The sequence below is a fragment of the Simochromis diagramma genome, unplaced genomic scaffold (assembly GCF_900408965.1).
Source record: "Simochromis diagramma unplaced genomic scaffold, fSimDia1.1 OVJJ01000171.1, whole genome shotgun sequence".
NCBI classification, from domain to species: domain Eukaryota; kingdom Metazoa; phylum Chordata; class Actinopteri; order Cichliformes; family Cichlidae; genus Simochromis; species Simochromis diagramma.
This window is the reverse complement of record NW_024387222.1, coordinates 589354-614290: the sequence shown is the minus strand read 5'-3', so window position 1 is coordinate 614290 and position 24937 is coordinate 589354. Positions and strand designations below refer to the sequence as shown.

Sequence of the window (24937 nt, the reverse complement as noted above, 5' to 3'; positions counted from 1 at the left end):
CATGTTGAGGAGGTCATTTATCCATTTAATCAGCTGTCTTGGATCAAGGACACATCTAAAACCTGCAGCACACCGGCCCTTGAGGCCTGGAGTTCCCCACCCTTGCATTAAACCCACCCAAGCACCAGAGGACGTGCAAAACTTCCACCCAGAAGCAGCACCACACTGCCCTGTTATTGTCTCTGCTAGTTAAAAATAAAGATGCATAAATAGTTCACACTGACACATTTATTTATTTGTAGAAGGCGCATCTAAAAAAGTCATGTTATTATGTACATTTTGCAGCTGCTGAGTTGAAACTAATTATCTCATTACGACAGAAAATATTAAAAATTGAGGTATTTTAATGAACTGTTTTTTAAAGTTACCAAAATTTAACCCTTTAAGACCTACCATAGAACTGTCCTGATTCGTAAACTATATGTTTAATAAATGTTTTCATCAAATGCCACTACTCAAAGCTTAATAAAAAGGATATACAAGAATAAACATGATATAAAAATGATATAATTCCCAAAGAACCAAGTCCGCCAGAGCTTATCTTTATATTTTTACATGCTGTAGTGCCATTTTTGGGAGCATTTCAGTTGCTATACATCAATACAACCATTATAGCCCAAATTTTAATAACATGTGTAGATTAATTCCATAGTAACTACATAAATTGCAAAAAAGTGCAATAAACTACAAAAAAATTAAAAATCGTTTTTTTTGTTTGTTTGTTTTTTCATTTAATGTAAGTTGTCCCTTAAATATATTAAATATCGTCTGCTGTGTAACAAATATAATGTGTGTAATTTTAAACTTCGACTCACCTGAAAGTTTCCAGTCAGCCTCCTGCTGTTGCAGCTCCAACAGGCTTCCTGCTCACTTCAAGTTTAATCAGACTTCAGTCCAGCAACACATTTACAACCAACACACACACAGGCAGCACTGATGGTTGTACTTCAGTTTTATTGTTCTCAGAAATCAACACCAGTGAAAAATAAATTAATTCCTCGATTTTATTTTTTAAACATTCTGGTCGGAGGTGTAGAGGGAACTGCTCTCCTCACAGACCTGAAGGCTTCAAAACACTAAACTCAGAAGGAAAGTTCAAAGTTCAAATTCTGGCCAAATTCACATCAAACAAGGTTGAATAAAAGCACAGTCCTCCACGTAACTGGGATTTTTTTCAGACAGTGAGACTAAAGGATTAAAGTCTGAATGTAAAGACAAGAAATGAAGTGATAACTAAATAAAAACACCAAGTAAGAAACAGAGCGTTGTGAAAAATAACATTTTTTCCAACTAAACTTTGTTAAATTTGCTTCTCTGAGTAAAACTGTGGGTTGACAAACTGAACCCAAAATACATTTACACAGAAAGAATCTCAGTTTTTACAACTTATATTTTCATCAGCCTCCCCAAACACAGAGACCAGTTTGAGCTTAATACTGCGACAACACCTGCACTACAAAATAATATGAATATGTAACAATAAAATGTTTGTATGGCTCTATGATTAGAAAATGATACACTGCATGGTAACTGAAATAAACAAAAACATGCAAAACTTTACATAAAAAGGCTTTAAAACAAAGACACTGGAGGTAATAATCAGACTGATGCAGGACAGGACCAACACACTAACAGATTACATCATTGTCATCAAATACTTTGCAATTTAAATCAAAACCTTTTGGATATTTTTATTTTTCTGTCAGAGAAGCAACAGAGTAAAATAAAATCTTGTAAGACTAACAGGCTTTAAAGAAAAAATAATGAAGGAGACCGTTTGAAATAAGTTGTTGCTGGACCGTTTGGAGGCACTTAACCAACCAGGTTAAAAATATAAATGACAGACGAGTCTCTGATTAACGACCACAGGGACAGTTACAGACTGTATATAAAAGAAGGATGTAGCTTCTACGTCTGATTAGCCTTGAACCCTAAATTCTCTCTGATGACCAGAAGGTGGCAGCGTTTGACAGAAGTCTGTGGGGAAACTGACATAGTCGATCTGTGACCTCAGTAACCAGTTAAAGTTGAAACTTTCAGGGTCAGAATCAGTCGTTTTCAGTCTTCTTTAAAACCCACTTTATTTAATCAACTGTCCAATAAAGAATAAAAATGATAAAGTGGGGCGTGGTTTAAGGCTCCATTAGTTTAGATCATCTGTGTGTAGATGCAGAGTTCAGAGCAGTTCAGCTGCTGTTGTGAGGACTGAGCGAGCAGCGTTTGATTTAGCTGAGGGACCATTTATCATCAGAGGGACTGAAGGTAAGCAGTGGTACATTTAGATATTTGTCAGGGTTTTATTTACTTTGTTCAACAATCTGCTTCAAGCTGTTTACTTTGTAATGACAGAATTTAATGCAGACATTAAAGTCGATGGAGTATAGAGTCGTAGATTGAAGTTAAGCCTGGATCCAGCAGCTGTGTCCTGATGACTGCAGAGATTCAAACTCTGCTTCAAAGACATTTACATTCTGAGGCCCATTTAGATCGTTTACATCTTGGTCAGTACATGTGAAAGCACAACTGTTAATGACTGAACAATGAGAAGGGCACCAGTGTTCCTAGTGTTCATTTTCCATGTGTATCTATAAGTGGTTATGTCTCTTGTTGTACTGGTTTCCCTTCTTGTGGATAGAATTAAATATTCCACTGGTTGAAGCAAACAGCCCGACAGCCCTGTGATAAACCACTCACTGTGTGTTAACTAGGAGAGACTCTGTTCCTCCCCATGATCCTTATTGAAGCAGTTAAAAATAATGGACGGCTGTGTTTTTGCCCAGTTTTGACACGTTACTGCACTTTAATGTGTCTATGAACTGAGAGGTCACGACCCCTTGACCATTTCCACTGGTTTCTCACATTGATCCCTTGCTTCTTTAAACAGCATCAGGAAACCAAACAGGATTCAAAACGAAACGTTAGAAACCAGCGGGGAACGTCATTGGTGGCTACATGAACCTTTGTTATACAGTCTGTGAGAACAGTTCACCTGTGAAACATGAACCCTCTTTAAGATCCGACGATTTCCAAACAATATTGTTGACAAATGAAAAACAAAATGTAAATTGTTTTGAAAGTTTTCTTAATGTAGCATAGATGTTACAATAGTCCCGACTGGTATCCCTTCCCGTCCCTCTACAATGTCCATAAGAAATCCTTTACATCAGGCACTTGTTGATTAGTCCATAGCAGCTCCGAGCCGCCCAATCAGAATCAACTCCTCTCAGTTAGTCCGCGCAGCGCCTCTCTTTAGTCGCCTCTTCGTCCCGACTTTCTCTTCCTCCTCCTTCACACTCCGAGAGGTGCGGTAGACGCCAGGAGACCTCAGCTCAATGTCACCCAGGGCCAGTGCGGGATCATCAGGCGCCACTGGTCGAGGGGCCGGGTAGTTGGGCTGGTAGTAGCGGTACGGATCGTCTTCCTCGACCTCGCCGTAGTTCTGGAAGACGCTGGGTGGTAGTTGGACTGCGGGGACAGCGCCGCCGTCAGTGACATCCTCGCCTTCTGTGATGCCGACCAACCAGGCAATCAGCCAACCAGCAGCCCGGCGGATAGGCAGTGAAAAGCCCAAAACAAAGATGGCCGACCCCGCCACCACAGGAAGCAGTGTTTTGGAGCAATTTGTAGGGTTTTGATTGGGTTAGCAAGAACAAAGGGGTGGGTAAGAAGGAAGGAGCAAGAGACACAGAGACAAGGGTTACCAAAGGTTACCAGGTCAGGTTTATGAGTCAGTTAATAAGGTGAGGAGTTTAAAGTTTGGGTTACCCAGTCAGGATGTGTGAGTCTGGGTTAGAAAGTCAGTGTTGACAATATTGAGGGTCGTTAGGATAAAAAGCTTTAAATAAGTCAGATTGAGCTTTGATGTTTACGTTTTGTGAGACATTTTGTACAAATGTCTAAGTATTACCAACCAAGTATGACATCATTCAAACTGTCATATTTTAAGTAACAGATTTCAGATATCGTCTTTCAAATGATAAGCATCTGGATACTTAACGTGCAAAAATATTCAAAGTTGTCGTGCAGATGAGTGTTTAGGACGAGTTACAGGAGTTTGTATTAAGTCAGTGGAGTCTGGGAATTAAAAAAGAGGAATTGGATGATCATAATCTAGAAGAAAAGGTAAGGAGAGGACGACCGTGTCAATGTTCACAGTATTTCTTTATCAAACTACTGATAATTCCATATTTTTCTTGCTCCTAAAAAATACAACAAAAAATTAAAACAAGCAACAGATGCGTCACATAAAGTAGTGCTGTTTGTATACGGCACCTCAGTGAGCCACTCTAGATTCATGTGCACCAAATCTACGTTTGACTTTTAGGGATCTACAATTACAGGAAGTAATAACAATAATAATAATAATAATGGTCTTTGATGTGGTTAAGATTACATCTGCTGATGATCAGCTCAGATGATGATATATAATTACATGTTGTTCTCTAAGTAATTCATGTCTGTGTAATACTGGGAGCAATATATCTCTACAAAGTGTTATGATTATGGTCAACGTCCTGTGAGTCCTCTGACAGATCAGGAATGTCTGCCAGGAAACCAGCAAATTTAAATGATCTCTCCCAATTCTTCCTGGATGACTGGTCCATCATCAGGTCAGAAATATGCCAGAAGCTTGTTGATGGCTAACAAAAGCATCTGGTTGAGGTGCAGCTTGCCTGAAGGTATATTTAACCACATATTAGTTGCATAGTTGAGTGTTTGCATACTTTTAATCCAGATCCATAAGTCATTAAAGATTTAAGCTTTACAATCATTCCAGCCTGGAAAAAGAAGAGTTCAAAGAAATCCTAAAAAGCTCCAAATTACTACCACATTCCCGCCCATCATGAGTGTATACAAACTTAACTGAAGCCACATCATGGTTGAAGTCACATGTGGTCTAACATGTGGGGTTGTTTGGATCATAGCAATAATTCTGATGGTGCTACACTGAACCTGCCACTGACTGTCAGGGATTTAAGGTTTTAGAGAGGGGGTGAAAGTGGACACTGGGAAGGAAAAAGGGTGCATTGGATTTATAGCACGAGACAAAACAAATGAATTGCACAGCCCTGTTTGATTATTTGTGAACGTCTCAGTAATATTCTGTTGTGGGTTATTATGGGGGATAAAAGAAGGTGAAGACAGAGACGTGGAGACACAAACACAGAGACAGAAGAGTGATTACAACATGCAGACATTACTCACATGACCCCCTGCAGACTGCAAGCTGCACAGCTCCGTTTAGGCCACTGTGTGACCTTTAACCTCAAACACATCAGTGATGTAGCACCAACATGCACAGAACATGCTGAAGATGACTCCTGCAGGGCTTTCTTTAGCCTCTCAAAAACATGTTTGCTGACTTGTGATTGGTGCAAACTAACAGTGATCAGGATGCATGTGAGGGATCAGCTGTGAAGCTGCTCAGATAGAAATGCCTCCTGGGTCTTTGCCTGCAGCAGGAGGGAGAACAGACTGATGCTGCAAGGTAACATCTGCCTGCAGTGCTGCTTCATCACCTGCAACTTTCATGTGGATTTTGTAAAGTCATTTGTTGAATGTTTATATGGTGACATTTAATAACTAATGCATGCATTAGAAAACCCTGCATGGAGCTTTCCAGTGACAGATTAAACCCACACTCACTGCACAGAGTGATTTAGCACCAACTGAGATGTTAAGATGCAGAGTTTATGACCACGTGTGGAATAAAACATGTTTTTGAGGCTTTTTCCTTCTACTTCCTTCCAGAGCTGATGTTCAAAGATCTGTCGTTTAAATGAGTTTTAACCACAATAAAATATTCTGTTCTTTTATTTTTCACTTTGAAGTCAAATAATCAGCATCTTTACTCAACATCTAGTCTCAGTTCAACAAACTGAACCTCATTTTGATCATCCTTAGCATCAACAGAAAAATCTACCACTGTAAAAGTCTGTGTATGATATTTAAAATAAGAAGCAGCAGAATAAATAAACTTTAAAAACTCAGCTGTTTTGTCTCAAATGTTCGGAAACAAACTGTCTCAACAAATTCTGCTCAGAGTTGATTATTTTGGGTGAAATGAGCCTTTAAAGTCCGTAGCACGACCACTTTGAGGCTAAATGGTTAAAGACATCATCTCTGTCTCTGTCGTTCCATCGAGTCTGTTTTCTGAGCCCAGTGCGCTGCATGATATTTGAAATTGTACAAAATGTAAAAATCACACACTGAAGACGAATTTCTGTGTTTTTAACTTCAACACACACACTGCTGTTTGTGAAACTGAATCCTGCATCTTAGCTGTGAGTGTATCTGAACGTGTTTCACCTTCAGATACACTGAGTGTGGGTGGATGACTTTATGTGAAGCACTAAATGTATAAAGGCTCATTTACACCATGAAGGCTGCTCTCACAGACCGGCACAGACTGATTGTTAAGGTGGAATTAAGAAATAAGTGTCTAAAGTTCTTAGAACATGTTTAGCGCCACCTTGTGGCCGGACGTCACTTTTTTCTTAAATTCAGCTTCATGAGGTTTTAAATTTCTGTCAGTTTTTGAAAGCAGGGTTCCAGAGTGTAAATGAACCTTTATACACGCAGTGTTTCATGCCCACTTCTGTGACATGCACTCTGTTTAACTCAGTGGCAGCTTTTCAGTGTGAAAATGAACCACAAGAACTGAACATCTGTCCTCATGACTTCAGTCCAAATACAATCAGCAGTGAAATGTTTTCATGCTCAGTTAAAAAGTTTCTTCTGTTCACATATTTGAACAAACATGCAGGTTTGTCTCATTACAGCCTCTTCAGTCTGTGGCTGTAACTACACAACAGTCACGGTGGAGGCTGCTGCTTTAATCATGTGGTTGACAATAAGAGCTCCAGAGCAAAGAGCTCCAGGGCAAAGAGCTCCAGAGCAAAGAGCAAAGAGCAAAGAGCTGCAGGGCAAAGAGCTCCAGAGCAAAGAGCTCCAGGGCAAAGAGCTCCAGAGCAAAGAGCTCCAGAGCAAAGAGCACCAGGGCAAAGAGCTCCAGGGCAAAGAGCTCCAGGGCAAAGAGCTCCAGAGCAAAGAGCTGCAGGGCAAAGAGCTCCAGGGCAAAGAGCTCCAGAGCAAAGAGCTCCAGGGCAAAGAGCTCCAGGGCAAAGAGCTCCAGAGCAAAGAGCTCCAGAGCAAAGAGCTCCAGAGCAAAGAGCTCCAGGGCAAAGAGCTCCAGAGCAAAGAGCTCCAGAGCAAAGTGCTCCAGAGCAAAGAGCTCCAGAGCAAAGAGCTCCAGAGCAAAGAGCTCCAGGGCAAAGAGCTCCAGGGCAAAGAGCTCCAGAGCAAAGAGCTCCAGAGCAAAGAGCACCAGGGCAAGAGCTCAGGCAAAGAGCTCCAGGGCAAAGAGCTCCAGGCAAGAGCTCCAGAGCAAGAGCTGCAGGGCAAAGAGCTCCAGGGCAAAGAGCTCCAGAGCAAAGAGCTCCAGGGCAAAGAGCTCCAGGGCAAAGAGCTCCAGAGCAAAGAGCTCCAGAGCAAAGGGCTCCAGAGCAAAGAGCTGCAGAGCAAAGAGCTCAGTATTTTTCTTTGATGAAAAACTCCAGAGAAAGCAGCATGATTAAAAACTACCAGAATTAGAGTCTTGATAACACTGGTGGATCATAGTTTCCTCATATTTCTGAGACTACGTACCTCCAACATTGTAGCCCACACAGGAGTTCTGATCACAGTAACCCGGAGGCCCCTGGGGGCCGATGGGTCCGGGGGCTCCGGGCCGACCGGGTACACCGGGATTTCCAGGTCGTCCTGAGGGTCCAGAGCTACCTGGTCTGCCCTGTCCCTGGGGACCTGGGAGGAAGAGGATGAAGAGTTTAGAAAACAAAACTGAATGTTAGAATTACAGAATCACTCTGAGGTCAAACTCATCATCAGTCATAAGAACCCCGACTGTGAGCCCGAAGTTACCACAACATGTGTTTGTGTTTTCTCCTGCGTTCTGTCAGTCAGAGGACAGAAAAACACTTTGCAGCTATCAAAGTGATTATTTTAATGATTTTAGTAGTTAAAGTACTTCCAGACGTTTCCAGGTAACAAATGTTTAAGACATTTTTAAATGGCACTCAGAATTAACTTAAGAACACCTCAACAACTAAAACTATAGAAAAAATTATATCAACTATTTAATTTTAGAGACAATTTGTTCACATTTTTTGGTTCAGTTCAGAAAAACAAGAACAACAAAACTAGTACTAATACTAATAATAAAAATAATAATCTATCTTACCATGTCAGTTAAGACATTTGATAAAAAATTATATTTTCTGTTGAATTCTGTGGATTTTACAACATCTTAATGATCCATGTGAAACATGTGAAACATTTTTTCTTTTACTAATCAGACAATCATGTTCAGGACTTTCTTCACTGCATCACTGGGATGGTTCAGAAAGGCTTAGCAGGAAAATAAGTTACCAGGTGGTCCTGGAGGTCCTCTGGGTCCTTGTACACCAACACCTGGAGATCCCTTATCACCCTTCTCTCCTGGTTGTCCTGGAAACACACAACAGAAATAAATACTGCTTAACTTTCTATATTTTGTGTCATTCCATACAGATACACTGTAACATGGAGAAAGTCAGGAAGTTCGACCTTTCCTGCACATTTCTGACTTTTTATTTATTTTTTGCTGTCAGACTGAACCAGTGCAGCTTTGCATCGTTTGCAGTTCAAAATAATTTTGTATTTATTTTACACTGGGCCGTGTGGCAGCCCCTCAGTTCACACTGATTTAAACAGTAACAGCGTTTTACTGTTTTGTTAAACTTGCCTCTTTCTCCTGGTTGCCCATTCTGTCCATTTTGTCCTGGGAAGCCTGGTCTGCCTGGGGGTCCCTGTTCTCCCTGTGGTCCTGGGGGTCCTTCTCGACCAGGCTCTCCCGGTGGTCCGGGAACTGTGCGGATTGACACCGGAGGACTCGGCACGTGGTTCAGGATGCTGTTGTAGCGCGCCATGTGGCCTGAAAACAGTTCAGTTCAAACATTATTAGTATTATTATTATTATTATTATTAACAAATAAAGGTTTGGGTTTTTTTAACTCACTTTGGATCAGCTGCTCACAGACCTGTCGGGCAATGGCCTGAACTGATGCTGTCGACTGGAGATCTCCCTGAAAAAACACACGATGTTCATATAAAACACACGTAGTTATGTGCGAGTGTTTTTAAATGATTCATATTCTGCGTTTTATGAAGGCGCTACAGACTCAAATTATTAGGACTGAAATTCACTCATAAATCTGCAGATTTGTTTCGTTTCTTTTTCAGCTGCTGGTGTCAAATTTTTAGTTACAGCAAATTTAAAGTAAATTTATTTTATGAAACTCAAATACACACATATTATATTTACTTATTGGATGATGTTGATATTTCATTATTGTAATCAACGAAGGAAACAGTGACTAATGTTTACTGCATATTAATAAAACATATATTAATACTTTGATGAATGTCTGCTGTTTGTGTATCCTTGAGTTTGACATTGCGGCTGCAACACAACAATATATCTCAATGTGCAGGTCAGCAGACAGGACGTTTGTGACTGGGGGAAGTAATAACATGAAGACAGAGAGCTTACCCGTTCACCTTTCTCTCCCTTAGTTCCAGGAGGTCCCTGCAAGAGAAACGAATTCATGAAAAACCAGGAAAAAACCTCCAAACTTGTGAAGCATCGAACACAAGATGAAGCAGGTGATTCTCTCGTCAGGACAGCATGTTGATCATCTTGCTGTCCTGATTAAACTGCAGCCTGCTTGTTTTTGTCATTTATTTAAAATATTGGAAATCTTTATCTATATGAATAATAACTAAAACCATAATTTCAAATGTTTATACTTTTCAGTGTTGACACGTCTCAGAGGGAAACAGACACGTCCTAAATCGAGGGGATTCGATTTCAGGAACCTGTCGAGACCAGCGAGAGGCCTACAGCAGCGGCCCAACCCCCGGGCCTCGGACCGGGGGTTGGACCGCTGGCCTACAGGACTGTGATGGTGATAGGTTTGTCGGGACTTTAACGTTCCCTCTCAGAGTCTGGAGCAAATCTACATGAAACATCATTAAAAGCTTCAAATGTGTCGACACGAAACAGAGAATATGAATATTTGTGCAGCGCTGTCACTTAACGCCGTGTTTATAATAATAACGAAACAGACAAACATCCAGTAAGAACAGAGGAACAAACACAGAATAAACCAACTTCGATGGAGCTGCTGTGACCTCGGTGCTTCTTTCTAATACAAAACTTTCATTGAATGATGTTTATCGAGGTGAGAAAGAATAAAAAGTGTTAAAAAATAAACCCAGAATGTAGTATTTATGGAAACTGTGTTAATACCCAAAACTTGAACTACTGTATATTTTACTAAATTCTCATTACGACCTGTAATCTGCCAGCATGAGGTGAAGAGCTGATGAGGCCTTTCTGCAGGCCACCCATGCATCTGTAATTACATGCTTATAAAGATTTTATCACAGTGATGAATAATCATTTGTCAGCAGATTGTATCACCGCCCACAGAGTCCAGTGTTTTCTTTGTTGCTGCACTTTGAATGTGATTTACTCTCCATGAAGTTTTCACATAATCAGGAATAAATATGAAAGCAGCGAGCGCTCACACACCTCTGTTTACAGTGGCTGAAGTAGAAACCAGCACAGCAAATGGACTGCAGACAAAGGTTTACATGCACAGCCTACATACTGATCAGCGACTCTGCAAACAGGTGGAGATCAAACTGAGACACTTTGCTGCGTTTTGCATGAAGCTGCTGTCCCACCTGTTTCTCCTTTAGTCTGATTTAAATGCTTGAAACTCTTTGAATTTTTAGTTTATTTCCACTGCTGGCAAAATATTTTAACACATTGCAACAACGACACTGTGGGGCTGAAACATTAAGGCTGTGCATACGTGCAGTTCCTCTTCTGAACACTAGAGGCAGGCTCCAAAAGCTTCCACATTCACAGCAGAAATAAACACGTTTAAGTGAGAACAAAATGACTTTGAGTGAACTGTGACTCCTGCCACCGAGTCATCACAGCAACATAACACAAGTCCTGATGTACAAACAGAATGAGAGAAAGAGGAGCCGTCAGCACCAGTGATGGATCTGTTCACTCAAGCATTTACCCAGAAGGATAACGACACTGCCAGCCTCCGAGAGAAAGAAAGAAGGATTTGTGTTGGCCGTTTGAAAGGCTGTCACAGGTGAAGGCTCAAACAGCACTTTTCTGTTGACATAAACACAAAACACTGAGCTCCACATATCAGTGAATGTGTCAAACAGCTTCTAGAGCTTCAGATTGGACAGGAAGCTGTTAACCTCTTTGACAGACGCTCACCTCGCTGCACTCTCAGTGTTCAGCTGACTCGACAGAGTCGCTGACGACACATCCCGCTGCCTCCTGCGTCTCTGTTCACATGCAGCAGCTCATGCTCATAAAACAAATGATGGCGTTCCTTCTAAGAGCTAAAAACCCCGCCCACCCCGGCCCGTTTGGTTAATGGGGACAGGCAGCTCCACTCATTGACAGACTCACCGGTGGGCCCAGCTCTCCCTGCTTTCCTGGAGGGCCTGTACTTCCTGGGGATCCTGGAGCTCCCGGAGTTCCCTGAAGAAATGAAAAGCAATTTTTAATTATATTATTTTAATTATTATAAAGTTGTTCCTGTTGTACACGCCTGACTGAGCTTATTAGCCCTGCCCAGCTTGACCCAGTTCCATCATTATCACCTAAAGTCACAGTTTTAATTAAACTTTACATTTAAGTGCCTAACAGAGAAGCTGCAGGCATTGCATGCATATATATCCTCTGAATCCTCCGAAACATTCTCAAAAACAGCAACAGTGACTTACGATGGTTCCTGGGGGGCCCTGTGTGCCTGGGGGGCCATCTTTGCCTGGCAGTCCCTGAGAAGGTGAAAGTAGATGTTATAATAAAAAAGGATTAAAGAGTTCCTCCGATGACTTTGACCCAGCAGCTGTCTCGCTCTTTCCAGCCTTGGCTGTGATGCTGGCTCTACTGTGGCCAGAGGGGGGCGCTCCAGGGCCACAGATGCTGCTTCGCTCTGTAAGGGTCTTTTTGTTCATTTGACAGCAGCTCGACTGTCTCCCTTTTTCAACCTCTGGACTTTTTAGGAAACTTTTATCTTTCTTCTGTTTTCTTTTCCACTCGTCCTTCCGTGGAGCCATGCCGTGCATTAACGTGCCATTTTCTAAAGCATCGCACCTCTTTTGTACTTCATTGTTGCTCCTGCCCCAAATTAACATATATTTAAAATCAATCCAATGCCTCAAATTCAACATCTGAGAGCAGAGACAGTTTACAGATATAACAGTATTACTACAGTAGTACTCATATGAACAGTATCAGAGGTGAAGATGATAAAATATCTACATTACAGGTTATATTGTTCATATTAGTATTTGACAACATCCCAGTGGTTTACTGACTGTTAATATTTGTAGTATCAACAAACTTGTCAAACAGCTGCATTATTAGTGTGTCTGTTATGACTCACTCTGGGTCCTGGAGGTCCTTCCCTCCCTGGACCTCCGGGGCTTCCAGGAACCCCCTGAAACAGCACGAGGAGAGCAGAGGTCACTGCAGGTCACGTTCACACCAGCCCTAAACCTCAACATGCATCAAGATCAGTGTCTGTAACTCATTATATGTGAGTGGGCCTGTGATGGAGCTCTGGATGCACGATTCCTAAATACCTCCTAAGAGAAGAGTACTCACAGGTGCTCCCATGACATGACTTTTACTCTTAGGGACACTTTCAGGCTGCATTCACACTGCAGGTCTTAATGATCAAATCTGATCTTTTTGTCTGCTCGTTCACACTACAAATAAAATGCGACAGCAAACGCGCTCCTGTGTGAACCCTCAAAGCGGCCGCATGTGCAAAAGAAGACACACAACGCGCTCTGTTCAGACCCAGAGCAACAGTATTGTTTGACTGATGGACCTTAATGTAAAGGCTTGTTTCAGACTTTATCTTTCCCAATTTTGTTTGTTATTTACGTTTGGCCTAATAATGATCCTTATTGCTGTTTCAGAGGAGCGCTGCTTCAAAGGATAGCTACAGATTTCTGTCAGAATCTGCAGATTATACAAATAAAATGTTCACGTTTCCCCAACGTTGTCTTCCCAACAGTTTCACTGACATCTACGCTGGATGGCCAGGAAGCGTTCACGATGTCTTCTCCGGCGCTGATAATTGGCGTCTGTCTTGCGTCAGTGACGTAAAAGACGGATTTAATGCAACATGACCATCAAACAGCAGTCGCTTTCTAAAACATCAGATATGTATCGGATTCAGGACCACATACGAAAGTGACCCAGGTCGGATTTGTGCCGTTCACACTGTCACACCATGATGGGATATGGGTCACATGGGGTCAAAATAGTCGGATTTGATGCGCTTTCGCCTGCAGTGTGAACGTAGCCTTAGTCTGAGGATATGAAGTCCTGTACCTGCGTTTTATTCGCTCCAGCAAAGGAGGTCGACACAACGTGACGGACATCTGGATGAAAGGAGGTTAAACACTTGCAGAGAGTGAAGTGTTTTAGAAGTGATGTGGAAGTCTCCTTCTTTCCTAAGTAACAGGTAATTCCACCTCACAGTCTAAATTTGATCTTTATCATCTCTCTAAATAATTTATATTCAATTATGAAAGCACAGTAATGTGTTTAAGCATCACTTGATGTAAAGAAATGAGAAGCTGAGTGTTGGTATCGTACTCAGAGTGCAATGAGAGCTATGATCTGTCAGTATATAAAAGCTGATCACTATTATTACCTGAGTTCCTTGCTGTCCCACATCACCTTTCTGACCTCTCTCTCCAGGACTGCCCTGCAGGCACAACGACACACTTTAAATCAAAGATTAAGGAAAAAAGTAACAAAACAGACTAAAAGGTTGTTGAAAACTGTATAACCCACCGGGGGTCCAATAAGGGAGCGTCCACTGGGTCCTTGCCGTCCTGGGGGTCCCTGAGGTCCTGGAAGACCCGTATCTCCAACAGGACCAGTTGGTCCCTAAAGAGAGCAGGACAGAGAAAGTTGAAGCTAATGTGCTAAAAACACGGATGTGATGTAGGCAAACGTGCAGGTTTGGATAGTCTGAGGTGGTGATGGTGGCTTTAACTGGTCATGTGGGACACTTTCCCAGAGAGTTACTGGTTATCAGGTGACCCATGAACCAACTGACCAACCACAGGGTGGCCGGAGCCAATCCAAGATCCAAGAAGGTGAGACACGCCACACACAGCAGCTCTAATCATTTTCAAATACGTGCATGTATCAGTGTACAGTAACATTCACCCCCTCAGCTACAATGGCTGCTGGAGTTTACACAAACCTGGAAAGCAGACTTTGATTAAACAGGGAGCGTTGTATTTATCAGGCTGGATAAAAAGGCTTTGCATCATTTCATTATTTAATTACTTAATTCTGCCTTTATAGTGATTTGATTAAGTTCGCTATATTTTGTGCATTATTACGTTTTAATACGATACTATTCTGTGTTACCTAAACCTCAAAACACACCACATAACTGATCTAGTTCTAACTCCACCAACAACGAGTCCTGCTGTCTGAGAAGACGGCTTCAAATACTCGGGAGGAAATCAGTTTGTGAGTTCATAGAGGAGGAAGTGGGTTTATGATCAGCTACGTGATACGTTTCAGTCACAAAGTCACTACAAACATGTGAAAGTTCAAACTAGACATTAATCCAGTCCGAGGTTATTTAAAGACTCCTTATTAAAGATGAGGCGTAGTTTGGTGTATTTCCCTCATAATGATCAGAACGTGATCTGTGCAAGCAGACGAACATTAAAAGTTACTGATCAAAGGTCAGAGTCGCCTCGTTTGTGAACAGTCTGCTTTTTCCCTTTGGTTTAATAATTTTGTTAAATATTTCTTAGATTTGTGTTTTCTGTAAAATTTAGGGCCGATTAGTGAACTTTGTTTGTTGTTTTCAGCTTTTACTTTGTAACTGGCTTTTCTAACATGGGAAATGTTACAGCTACAGAATATTTCCACAGATCAAAAACTCAAAGCAACCGAAAAACTAAGAAAACCTGGACACTGTCCCTGCAGAGGGCGGAGCCTAATGTTTTGTTGTTTCCAAATGTTTGTTGATGAGCATGACTATGGTCTGTCATAATGAGGTTACTAAAAAGATTAGATGTGCGTGCCTGGTACAAAACTGATGACATTGGTGAATTAATATTATTGATATTCAATCATTCCAATTATTAAAAGGACTCCCTGAATAATCCTGCTTTCACAATTATTACATTTATTATCATTTCCTCAATTATCACAACCTATTTTTAATTGTTCCTGTAGTACTCCATGTCTTTAGATTTTAGTGAAATGCAGAGTTACAGTGTAAGTACGTCCGGCTGGATCGTCCACGTCATTCCGCCATTTCCTCCATATGTGCCACATGACCTTCAAACTGTTTCTTATTGGTCTATGAAACTTTATCTTTTATCTCATGGTGTCAAATGAGGACATGAGTGAGGCACATTCATATCATCACATCTGTCAGTGGAGAAACAGCACGTACAGAGTCGAACACATTGGCCTTTTTACTGCACGCCAGCATCTCTTTCTCTAGTTTGTTTTGTTTTAGCTGTTGCTGTTTAATACATTTAGAAGCAAACATGAACAAAAACAACACTTTTATAATTCCAAATCATTAAAAATCAAATATCTGTGTTTATGGTTTCCTGCCAGAGCTTCCTCTCGACATCCTGTTCAAACCTTTTCAGCTCGACACAGAACGACGGAGAAACTGACAGCAGCATCAGAGAAACACAACTGACAGCTCTGCTGTACTGAAAACTGAGTCTGCTGGAAGCCGCACACCTTGAAATGTCTTCCCACATTTACGAGGATCCAGATTTGACCATTAAATTTAAATATGGCAACCGAGACGACAGAGAGGAGAGACTGGAGAGAGAAGTCGACATCTACGAGACTTCGGTCGTCTACTCAGACCAGAAGGCTCGTTCAACACGACACGGAGGTAAGAATCACAAGAATCAAGACGTCCATGCTAGATATAAAAGTGCAGTATTAACTGTGGGCTGATCATATGTTAAATGAAACACTAGCATTTTCTTTTAAAACACAAACCAGTTTGCAAAGCTGAGCACACTGCTGCCTGAAAGCAGAGATATGGCAGTGACACTGAAAAGTATCAGTAAAATGCCTGAAATAATTTCAGGAAATTTTAATAGATGTTGTTGGTTTATTTATTCGATCAGGAGAGAAGATTTGTAACATGCTAGCTTGCTTGGAGCCGTGACGTCCTTGTTGCTCTGAGACATTTGTGGTAGAGTAACAGCAGCTTGTTAGATGAGGTTAGCCTTCTCTTCTCCTCGGTCAGGTAGTAATGAACCAAAAGCAGCTAGCTAACACCTGTTAGCATCTCCCCTCATGTTAGACGGTGTTTGCTGCAGTAGGTGTCGTGGTGTTTTCACTAATATCAAATGTTTTCATCTCATCTGTTCAGATAAACTGAAGGAGGAACTTAAAATGTGTTTAATCCAACCGTGTCTTCTGCTTCACGTTGTAGAAGCGCACACTCAGTATCACCTCCCAGCAGCCCGACGAGACCAGTTCAGAGTTCCTGCCCTGATACTGGGTCTACTGTGTCTCCTGTTGGTAGCGGGGCTTACAGTCTTCTACAAATTCTGTGAGGACTCACATTTATTTAAATAACATGGTCAAAAGGTCAAAGCCTTCAGCAGCTGATTTGCATTTACATCCTGAACTGTCTCGTTTTATGGTTTTCATGAGATGTGGAGCTGACGTCCGAGAATCAGAAGCTGACGTCTGAGAATCAGAAGCTGACGTCGGATCTGGAAAGGATGAACTGCCAGTTTGGAAACGACAACCAAACACAGGCGAACACCACAGGTGAGAAACATCTCAAACTGACTCTTATTAAACTGTTATTACATGATTTGAAACTGGACCTCATGTTGATGATGAGTTATTTCTTAAAGAATGGAAAAGATTTGAGTGCAGCTGTTACTACATTTCTACTGAGAGGAAAAACTGGACAGAGAGCAGGAAAGACTGTGAGAGGAGAGGAGCAGATCTGCTGGTGATAAAGACCAGGCGCAAACATGTAAGTGTGTCATAACTGTTAACTTAAGATACTAAATGTGTGATATACGTGATGTTGTTGTCAGAGCTCAGTCGTCCATGAATGATTTAAATATGTGCGGATGTACATGTGATATGTTTTTGTGTCTCTCGTTGCTGTTCAGTGTTATCTGTTTAAATATGGAATCTCTAAATCCCTCTCACATCATCTATAACTGACTGAGTCAGGACTCTTCCAGACACTAAACCAAGGCACAATGTACATTTCAATTCCTTTAATTTTAAATATGTTTATATTGTCTATCCTGTAAAATAGTCAGATATCTATTCATATTAATGTACAGAATTCACCTGCTTGCTGCTACTACTGCACATTCACCCAGTGTGTGTGTGTGTGTATATATATATATATATATATATATATATATATAATAATGTTCTTCCTCTACACCCCCCCCCAATTTTTGCACATGTCGAGGAGCGTGTCAGGCTACATTTCACTGTGTGTTATACTTGTATAACTATGCATGTGACAAATAATAAAGAACCTTGAACCTTAAATCAATAATTATGAGTAAGATCTTCATGTTGGTTATTTTTTGGATTAGTAAAAATTAACAAAATGAAAAAAACCTGAAACATGAATCTACAAAAAACTAATCCATTCCTGTTTCTGACAAACTGTCAGGAATTTTTCAGAGAGCTGAATAAACGTGGAGACTTCTGGATCGGTCTGGAGAGAAAGGCACAGATAAAAGACTGGTCAAAGGCGTGGGAGTGGGTGGACGGATCACCACTAGCATATACGTGAGAAATTTAATTTAGAGTTTATAAAATTGTGATCTATCTCCTGGATAAAAGCTATGGGCGTTTTCACATATGAACTCTGAACAATGTCACAGAATCAGGACGGGACGCTTTTTCCATGTAGCACAGAACAGGAGTTTGTCCCAGCTGGAGATACTTGATGGAGGAGCTGCTGTCTGTAGAGAGCGTGCAGGAGGCAGGATACATGACACCCACTCGCTCACACCACACAGTTACTGTTTGTTAAAGATCATTTCAGGTCTGATCTGACTACACTGAACCTTTATGTTCTCACCAAGATAATGTAGAAATCCCTTAAATCTGCATTATTTCTAACAGCCAGCAGGGGGCGTCTCCTGTGGTTGCATACACAGGTCAGCTTGTGTTGACGTCTGTGGGAAAATGTCCTTCAGCTGCAGTGATCCAAGTCCTCATGAACACTTTTCTATGAGTCCATGGTCTCAGTTTAAGATTTACTGGACACAGTGATCTTCATTTAATCATTTATTCTGCTGTTAATGTTCAAAGCAGGTGATAAAGCAGGTACGCTTTAGTGGGAGGGGACTGTGTGGTTACCAAGGTGACTGATGAGGATGCGATGTTCCTGGATTTAAAGGCCAGATCCTCAGGAGGCTTTAAAAACACGGCTTTGTAACTAACGGGTGATGTCACAGTGGCAACGTCCATCTTTTATTTACAGTATATGGTTCTCATGCGTCCTGCATCATTTTGTATAGAAAAGTTCAGAGCTGCAGTTCATGTGTGAAAACTGCATAACTGGTAATAATGGGAATACTGGGGAAGACAAATGGACGTTAAATAGTTCAGCAGGAGAATATGTTGATGTGTGTTTCTAAGCACTGCTAAGAGCTCTCTGCAAAATACTCTGTGGTGTTTTCAGGGTTTTACCTGTAACAACATTGTACTTGTTCAACAGAGGCTGGAGTCCAGTTGCAAAATTAGATCCTGAGGATGACTTCAAAGTATTTATGGATCTACAAGGAACATGGAACTACACCAACACTGGATCGAAACACTGGATCTGTGAGAGGGACATCTACTGAGAGTTTGCTGGTCACCTCTCAGTCTGACATGTGTAACATGTAACTGCACTGTATCAGATTTAAACCTTACCAAGGGTTTTAATAGAGAAACTGAAGTCCCAGTACAGCTGTGTGAAGGTAAAACTGACATAGTGGTGTTCTGACCTTTATGTTTTACTGAAAAGTCAACAAAAGTCTGTTGTTGTGAAATCCCAGACTGAAAACCACAGAACTTTAATAATCAGGGATTATGTAAAAACTGTCAGTGAGTCCTAAACTGTTTCATACATTTATTAAACTCCTTGAATTAAAGCTGAAAGTCTGAACTTCAATCACACCTGATTTGTTAGATTTAAAATACGCCATGGTGGCGTTCAGAGGCGAGAGGACCGACACTGTGTAACTGTTCAAATAAGAACTTGAGTTTCGGCCCACAGCTTCGGATCGATCAATATTAGAAATGTCCTCATTCCATATTTCCTCTGAATCTGGATGCAGTGGCATTTTTTTCTTCTCTACTTAAAAAGGATTGAAATACACAAAACAATGTGTGAAAGTCTAATCAACCAGAAAAAACACACGTCTCCTCTGGTGGTCAGTTTTCAGTCAACATTGTCAGTTTATGTCAGTTTCTATTCTTTTATTGTGATTTGCATTGCTCTGTCTTTTTGTTGCATTTTAGTTCATTAACTATTACTGTACATGTTAACTGTTGAGTGTGTTTTGCACTGTCCCCTAACTTTGCAGTGCTGAGCTTTATGTATCTTAGTCACTGGCAGTGAAAATGAGTTTATGCTGTGCACACTGCGGCATGTGGTGGTTCAGGTTACATGCTAGCACATATACATTACACTGTCTTAATAGTTGGCCTCTGAAGGCACGAACTGTAAATTAAAATAGTTTTTAGATTTCCCATCACGCTGTCAACCTCAGTAATGACATCATTACTCTAGTCCAATCATCTTTCATGGAGCCGATCAAACTCTGCTTCGCGTGGTGTAAATCTGTGCTCTCCATTATTTTCCCTCTCGGACTCTCTTTCATGCACCCCGCCTCCTCCCATCTCCACCTCACACAGGGAGGTCCTTTCCTAAATCCTCCCACCGCTGAGAAGCTGTCCTGCCATGACGAGGTCATCGGAGTCTAATCTCCATCGTATCTCAATAAATCATGTCTTCTAAGTCAGCGGCCCCCAACCTTTTTTGCACCACGGATCGGTTTATGTCTGACAATATTTTCACGGGACGGACTATAAGGTGTCACGGATAAATACAACAAAATAAAACCAGTACTGGTGCCAAAACAATAAGATTTAATCATAACACACAGGAAGAGACCTGGGGAAACCAAGTTAATGATAAAAATGATTTAAAATAAAAAGCTAAAAATTGATATAACCCCCGAAAACCATGAATTTCACATCGAAGCCTCAGTGCAGCCCAGTACCAAACGACTCATGGACTGGTACCAGTCTGTGGCCCGGGGGTTGGGGACCGCTGAGCAGGCAACATAATGTAGGACTTGATCAGTGAAGCAGTGTCCACTCACTATGACTTGGAATAAACACAGTGGAGAGGAGCTGCTTTCCACCTCTGTGGATTACAGTGGGTTAGAAAGACAGACCACAAACATCAACAGATGATGTAATCTGCTGACTACAGCTGTTACGGGGTGAGGCAGGGTGCCCCCCACACAGGCTCAGGACCAACACAGGCAGGCTCACCTAGGGCCCGTTTAGGATCACAGCTTAGCGAGTGTGTGTTTGGCCTGTGGAACGACAAACGACACAGAAAGGCCTCAGACAGGAAGCCTGAACACAAATCCGTCAGCACTAAGCACCACACTCACAGGGCAGACCGTTTCTCACTGCTGGCAACGACACTGATATCTTCTGATAAAACACTGCCACCTAGTGTTGGAACCTTTAGTTACATTGTGCAATTACAGCTCCTTTAATGAAGCCCAGACTCCTGTTCCTGTTTACTGCTTTATATTACAGACTAACACCAACACATAGCAAACACAAAATCTCCCGCTCTACCAATTTCCACACAGTACAAAAGTTAGACTACAAAACTCAAGACAGAGAGAAAACAATCAGATCTGATCTTTTAAGGGGAGGATGGAGGAGCACGTGTCCTGCTCCGTGGGGGGTTTTCTGATACTTGGCCTTTAGGTCTCTGCTTAAGTTCTTCTGTTTCCATGGAAGCCTCGAGACCAGGAACTACTACTTTTATCCACGTGGTTCAGAATTTCTCTAAACTATTAGAAACAGCAAGATGGAGACTGATAAGTTTCTTAGCAGCATCTTTACTCGCTGCACAGCTCAACATAAAAAAGAGCACTTCCTGTGTGCAGCCATCGTGATACTTCACTGGCAACTCAGAAGCCAGGAAATCTTGCACTCAGATAAATGCAGGAAAACCAACCAGGTGGAATCAGCACATACTTATAACTGTTTGAATGTAACTGTGTAAACATTCAGATATGTAAACATGTAAATATCAAAACATGTAACCACCAAATAACTAACTCCTTAACCCTCATAAACACCTCTTTGTGCACCAAATGACATCAATCTACTTCTACATTTTACATAATTAAAGAGACAGAGAGAGTTAAAGGGAGTGTTGTATCTGGAGGGAAGAGTAACGATAGGAGCGAGCTAAGAGAAACAATGTTTCAATATTTTTGAAACATTGTTTCATTTATGAAAAAACAATACTTTTCATAAATGTAACAGTATTTTATAACTTCTCTCTCCTGAAAGATGTTTTGCATGACTGAAAAGCTGCTCGCACAGAATTTTCATAACAAAAGATTTTTACATACGACCGAAATGCAAGCGCGGTGTGGTGCTCCGTGTTTTCACAGTGAGCGGGGGGGAAATCTGGATCTTTATCTGATAGACGTTCAACAGAGATGTGCTTTAAGACTCTGATGAACTCTGGTGAACAGACCTTCACTCATTTTTATTCAGCAAAATATCAAAGGGAAACATTTTAACAAAGTCAAAAAGAGTTTCATGACTCACAGCTGCATGTTTCTGTGACAAACACAACCTCTCTGTCATTAGTGTCTGAGTGGACACCTGCCTGAGGTCAGAGGATCGTAAGTGATACGTCAATGATTTCTTAGATCCTACACTTTAACTCACAGAGAGAGAGAGAGAGTGGCTGTAACAGCATTTATTAGAGTTAGAGTGTTTGTGTGTGCGGTTGTGTTTGTGGGTAGCTGTTACTTCCTTCATGCTCGTCTCTAAAAACAGCTGCGTGACAAAGACAGAAGCAGACGGACGAGACTTTTACTTCGCCCAAGATGTCCACAGGAAACCAACATGTGAGATACAGCAGAGGAGTCCGAGCGGACGGTGGAGAGAAAAACAAAGCGGAGATCCGAGAGCTTGAAGCCCACGCCACCAGGACTGGGTCACAGAAAACCAGTAAGCATGAATAAGTACACTCATGGCCTGGCAGTAAACGCAAACAAAACATGGATGATGTCTTATTTTAAACATGAAATAAATAAGTATAGTTAAGTATAGTTACTGCGCTTTTCATCTCTACAGGTCGACGTGCTCGAAAGAAACATTCAGCGAAGAGAAGAGACGTTCGAGTCATCGCTGCAGTGCTGGGAACGTTTCTTCTGCTCACGCTGACTTCGACAGGACTCCGCTGTGAGCGCCGACACGTGCTGCGCTGTTTACGATCAGTGTTCAGCATCCAGCAAACTGTTCTGGGAACGATGAGAACATTACAGCAATGCTCTCATCGTTCCCAGAGAAGTGCTGAACTTTTTAATGACTTTAAACTGTTAATTTAAAAAATAAACACACAAACGTTTGTTAAAGTTTCACATGAGCACTTTCCTCTGCAGATATCTCAGTGACCCTGCAGAGAGACGAGCTCAAAATAAAATTGGATGAACTAAATGAGGAAATGACCAGGATGAAGAGCCAATGCTCAGGTAAGAGAGGAAAATCAAACTCACAGCCAGTGACAGCAAAGTTCACAGGCTGAAGAACAATTATTTCATAACAAGTTTTCTTTGGTTCTCCGTGTCCAGACTTCTCAGACTTCGAGAATCCAAACAGAACTGATGGTTGGCCTGATTTTGGATTTCCAGATGATCGACCCGAGCGAAAAAAAAAAAGCTTTGTAACTGAGAGAGGTTACAAAGCTTTTTTTTCCCCTCAGTAACTGAAACAACTGTGTTTATCTGCAGTTTGAAGCAGTTACTGTGTTTCACATTTTATTTCCTTTTTTAAGGCTCTTTCACGAACATCACTGAAGTGAACAACACCTCAAACGCGACTGAGAAAGGTTTTACAGTTTCCCTAAAATGTGGAACACACAGAACTCAGAATGTTCATTTAAAGCCATTTTAACTGAGCAAAGACACGTGACAGGAGTTTGGAGTAAGAGGGTGTCGGTATGTTTTCAGGGAACGGCTGTCCTCCAGGATGGGTGAAGGTCGGCTGCAGCTGTTATTATGAATACATCATAGCGTCCGCTTTGCAGAAGAGCCAAGAAGACTGTGAGAAGAAGGGAGGAAACCTGATCGTTGTGAACAGCATCGAAAAACAGGTGAGTGCGTTTGTCTGAAGCAGCGTGACTTTAATAAAAACTAATCAAGAAGTTTAAATCTGCAATATGAAAAAAAGTGCAGAAAACTGTCCTCTGACGTCTCTGCAGTCACCCAGATAAAATCATGTTGAGCCAGAAAGGAAGTGAGCTTAGTACAAGCAGCAGCTGGTTCTTAAGCAACGGAAGAAAACTCAGATATGTAGGTGTCTATAAACACGAACGATGATGCCTCTGACTTTGTAATGACAGAAAACTGAACACCTTTGCTTTTGAAAGAAAAGCTAAAAGTCTGCAAGACATCACTGCAAGAGATGAATCTGACAAAGCATCAGATTAGAGCAGGTCACAAAGCAGCGCTGTGATAGTGGAACACGAGGCATGAAACACTCGAACTGTGCAGAGGTGGGCGTGCCCGGAGCTCTGAGACTGTTCGAGGAAACTGAATCGTCGTATCTAAACCACAATCAGGCACAGCAACAGTGAGCACGCCATCAAGCGTGGCTCAAAACAGCAAGAGCCCAACCAGGAAATGACCTTTAACATGTAGGCTGTGCAGCAGAGCGCAGAGGGAGGAGTTACATGAATATATTAATTATGCTCTGAAACTAACTCACTAATACATTTGTTGTCTTAACTGCATAAAACCTGAGTCGACACTTAGAAGCTTTCATATTTTTCTACACATAGAGAATACTGAAGGGCGAAACGCCTAAAGATGTCCTGCAGTGTGGCTCGGCGACGCCTCCGCCGTGACGGGAGGAGCTCATGAGAGCGGTCACATCAAGAACTCGTGTGTGTGTGTGTAAACCCGACGATTACTGCAAATATGGAAAGAAGCTATTTTTATTTTCCAATTTAATCGACTGATTGACCTCCCTGATGTTTATTTATCTGTGCGTTTGTTTCATATTATTATCATCATTACTATTGTATTTATTTATTGTTTCTGCAGACAGCTCTTTCTGGAAAAAATGATTTGATTGAACTCTGTTTAAATTAGGGATTTAATAATAATAATAATAACTTTTGAAAAAATGTCTATAAAAGTGTTTTTGTAAATTTATGTATACAGCTTTCTGCATCCTAATTCTTTTCAATCTATAAACTATTGCTGAAGTTATTAAACTGATCAGAAATGATTCTGCGTGTTTCTGAGTGTGAATAGTTGGGATGTGGGTGAGTTATATCGGCTCTGTCTCTTTAAGACGAGGATGAACACGAGCATGATGGATGTGTGTTTACTCTGAGAAACTGAATAAAAACAAATGCGATTTCTTGATAACATCTGTTGATATTATTCAGCAACGTGCTGAAGGCGGGCCCATCGGACACAGCCGTGGTTTCTGATAGGCTAAACC

General features: G+C 41.4%; 3 protein-coding genes across 4 annotated transcripts in view; 2 read left to right on the top strand and 1 right to left on the bottom strand.

The window, feature by feature from the left end:
* Positions 1-934: 934 nt before the first annotated feature.
* LOC120746560 (collagen alpha-1(XIV) chain-like) overlaps positions 935-24937 on the bottom strand; it is a 160301-nt gene continuing 136298 nt past the window's right edge. For both annotated transcript variants that reach the window (XM_040051980.1, XM_040051981.1), the window contains 11 exons: positions 13958-14053; positions 13815-13868; positions 12531-12584; positions 11866-11919; positions 11549-11620; positions 9590-9625; positions 9056-9122; positions 8783-8971; positions 8428-8505; positions 7648-7803; positions 935-3504 (listed from right to left, as the gene is read on the bottom strand). In XM_040051980.1, coding sequence (XP_039907914.1) covers positions 3224-3504; positions 7648-7803; positions 8428-8505; positions 8783-8971; positions 9056-9122; positions 9590-9625; positions 11549-11620; positions 11866-11919; positions 12531-12584; positions 13815-13868; positions 13958-14053 — 1137 coding nt within the window. In that variant the 3' untranslated portion in view covers positions 935-3223. The remainder of the gene's footprint in view (positions 3505-7647; positions 7804-8427; positions 8506-8782; positions 8972-9055; positions 9123-9589; positions 9626-11548; positions 11621-11865; positions 11920-12530; positions 12585-13814; positions 13869-13957; positions 14054-24937) is intronic.
* LOC120746572 (CD209 antigen-like protein A) lies at positions 15670-19577 on the top strand. The gene is made up of 6 exons (XM_040051999.1): positions 15670-16055; positions 16608-16727; positions 16832-16951; positions 17041-17165; positions 17832-17950; positions 18888-19577. Exons 1-6 carry the CDS (start codon positions 15902-15904, stop codon positions 19012-19014), a joined length of 765 nt encoding a protein of 254 aa, XP_039907933.1. The 5' UTR covers positions 15670-15901; the 3' UTR covers positions 19015-19577.
* Positions 22163-24861, top strand: LOC120746574. Its single transcript, XM_040052001.1, has 7 exons — positions 22163-22435; positions 22562-22669; positions 22870-22959; positions 23059-23163; positions 23262-23315; positions 23437-23579; positions 24267-24861. Exons 1-7 carry the CDS (start codon positions 22312-22314, stop codon positions 24330-24332), a joined length of 690 nt encoding a protein of 229 aa, XP_039907935.1. The 5' UTR covers positions 22163-22311; the 3' UTR covers positions 24333-24861.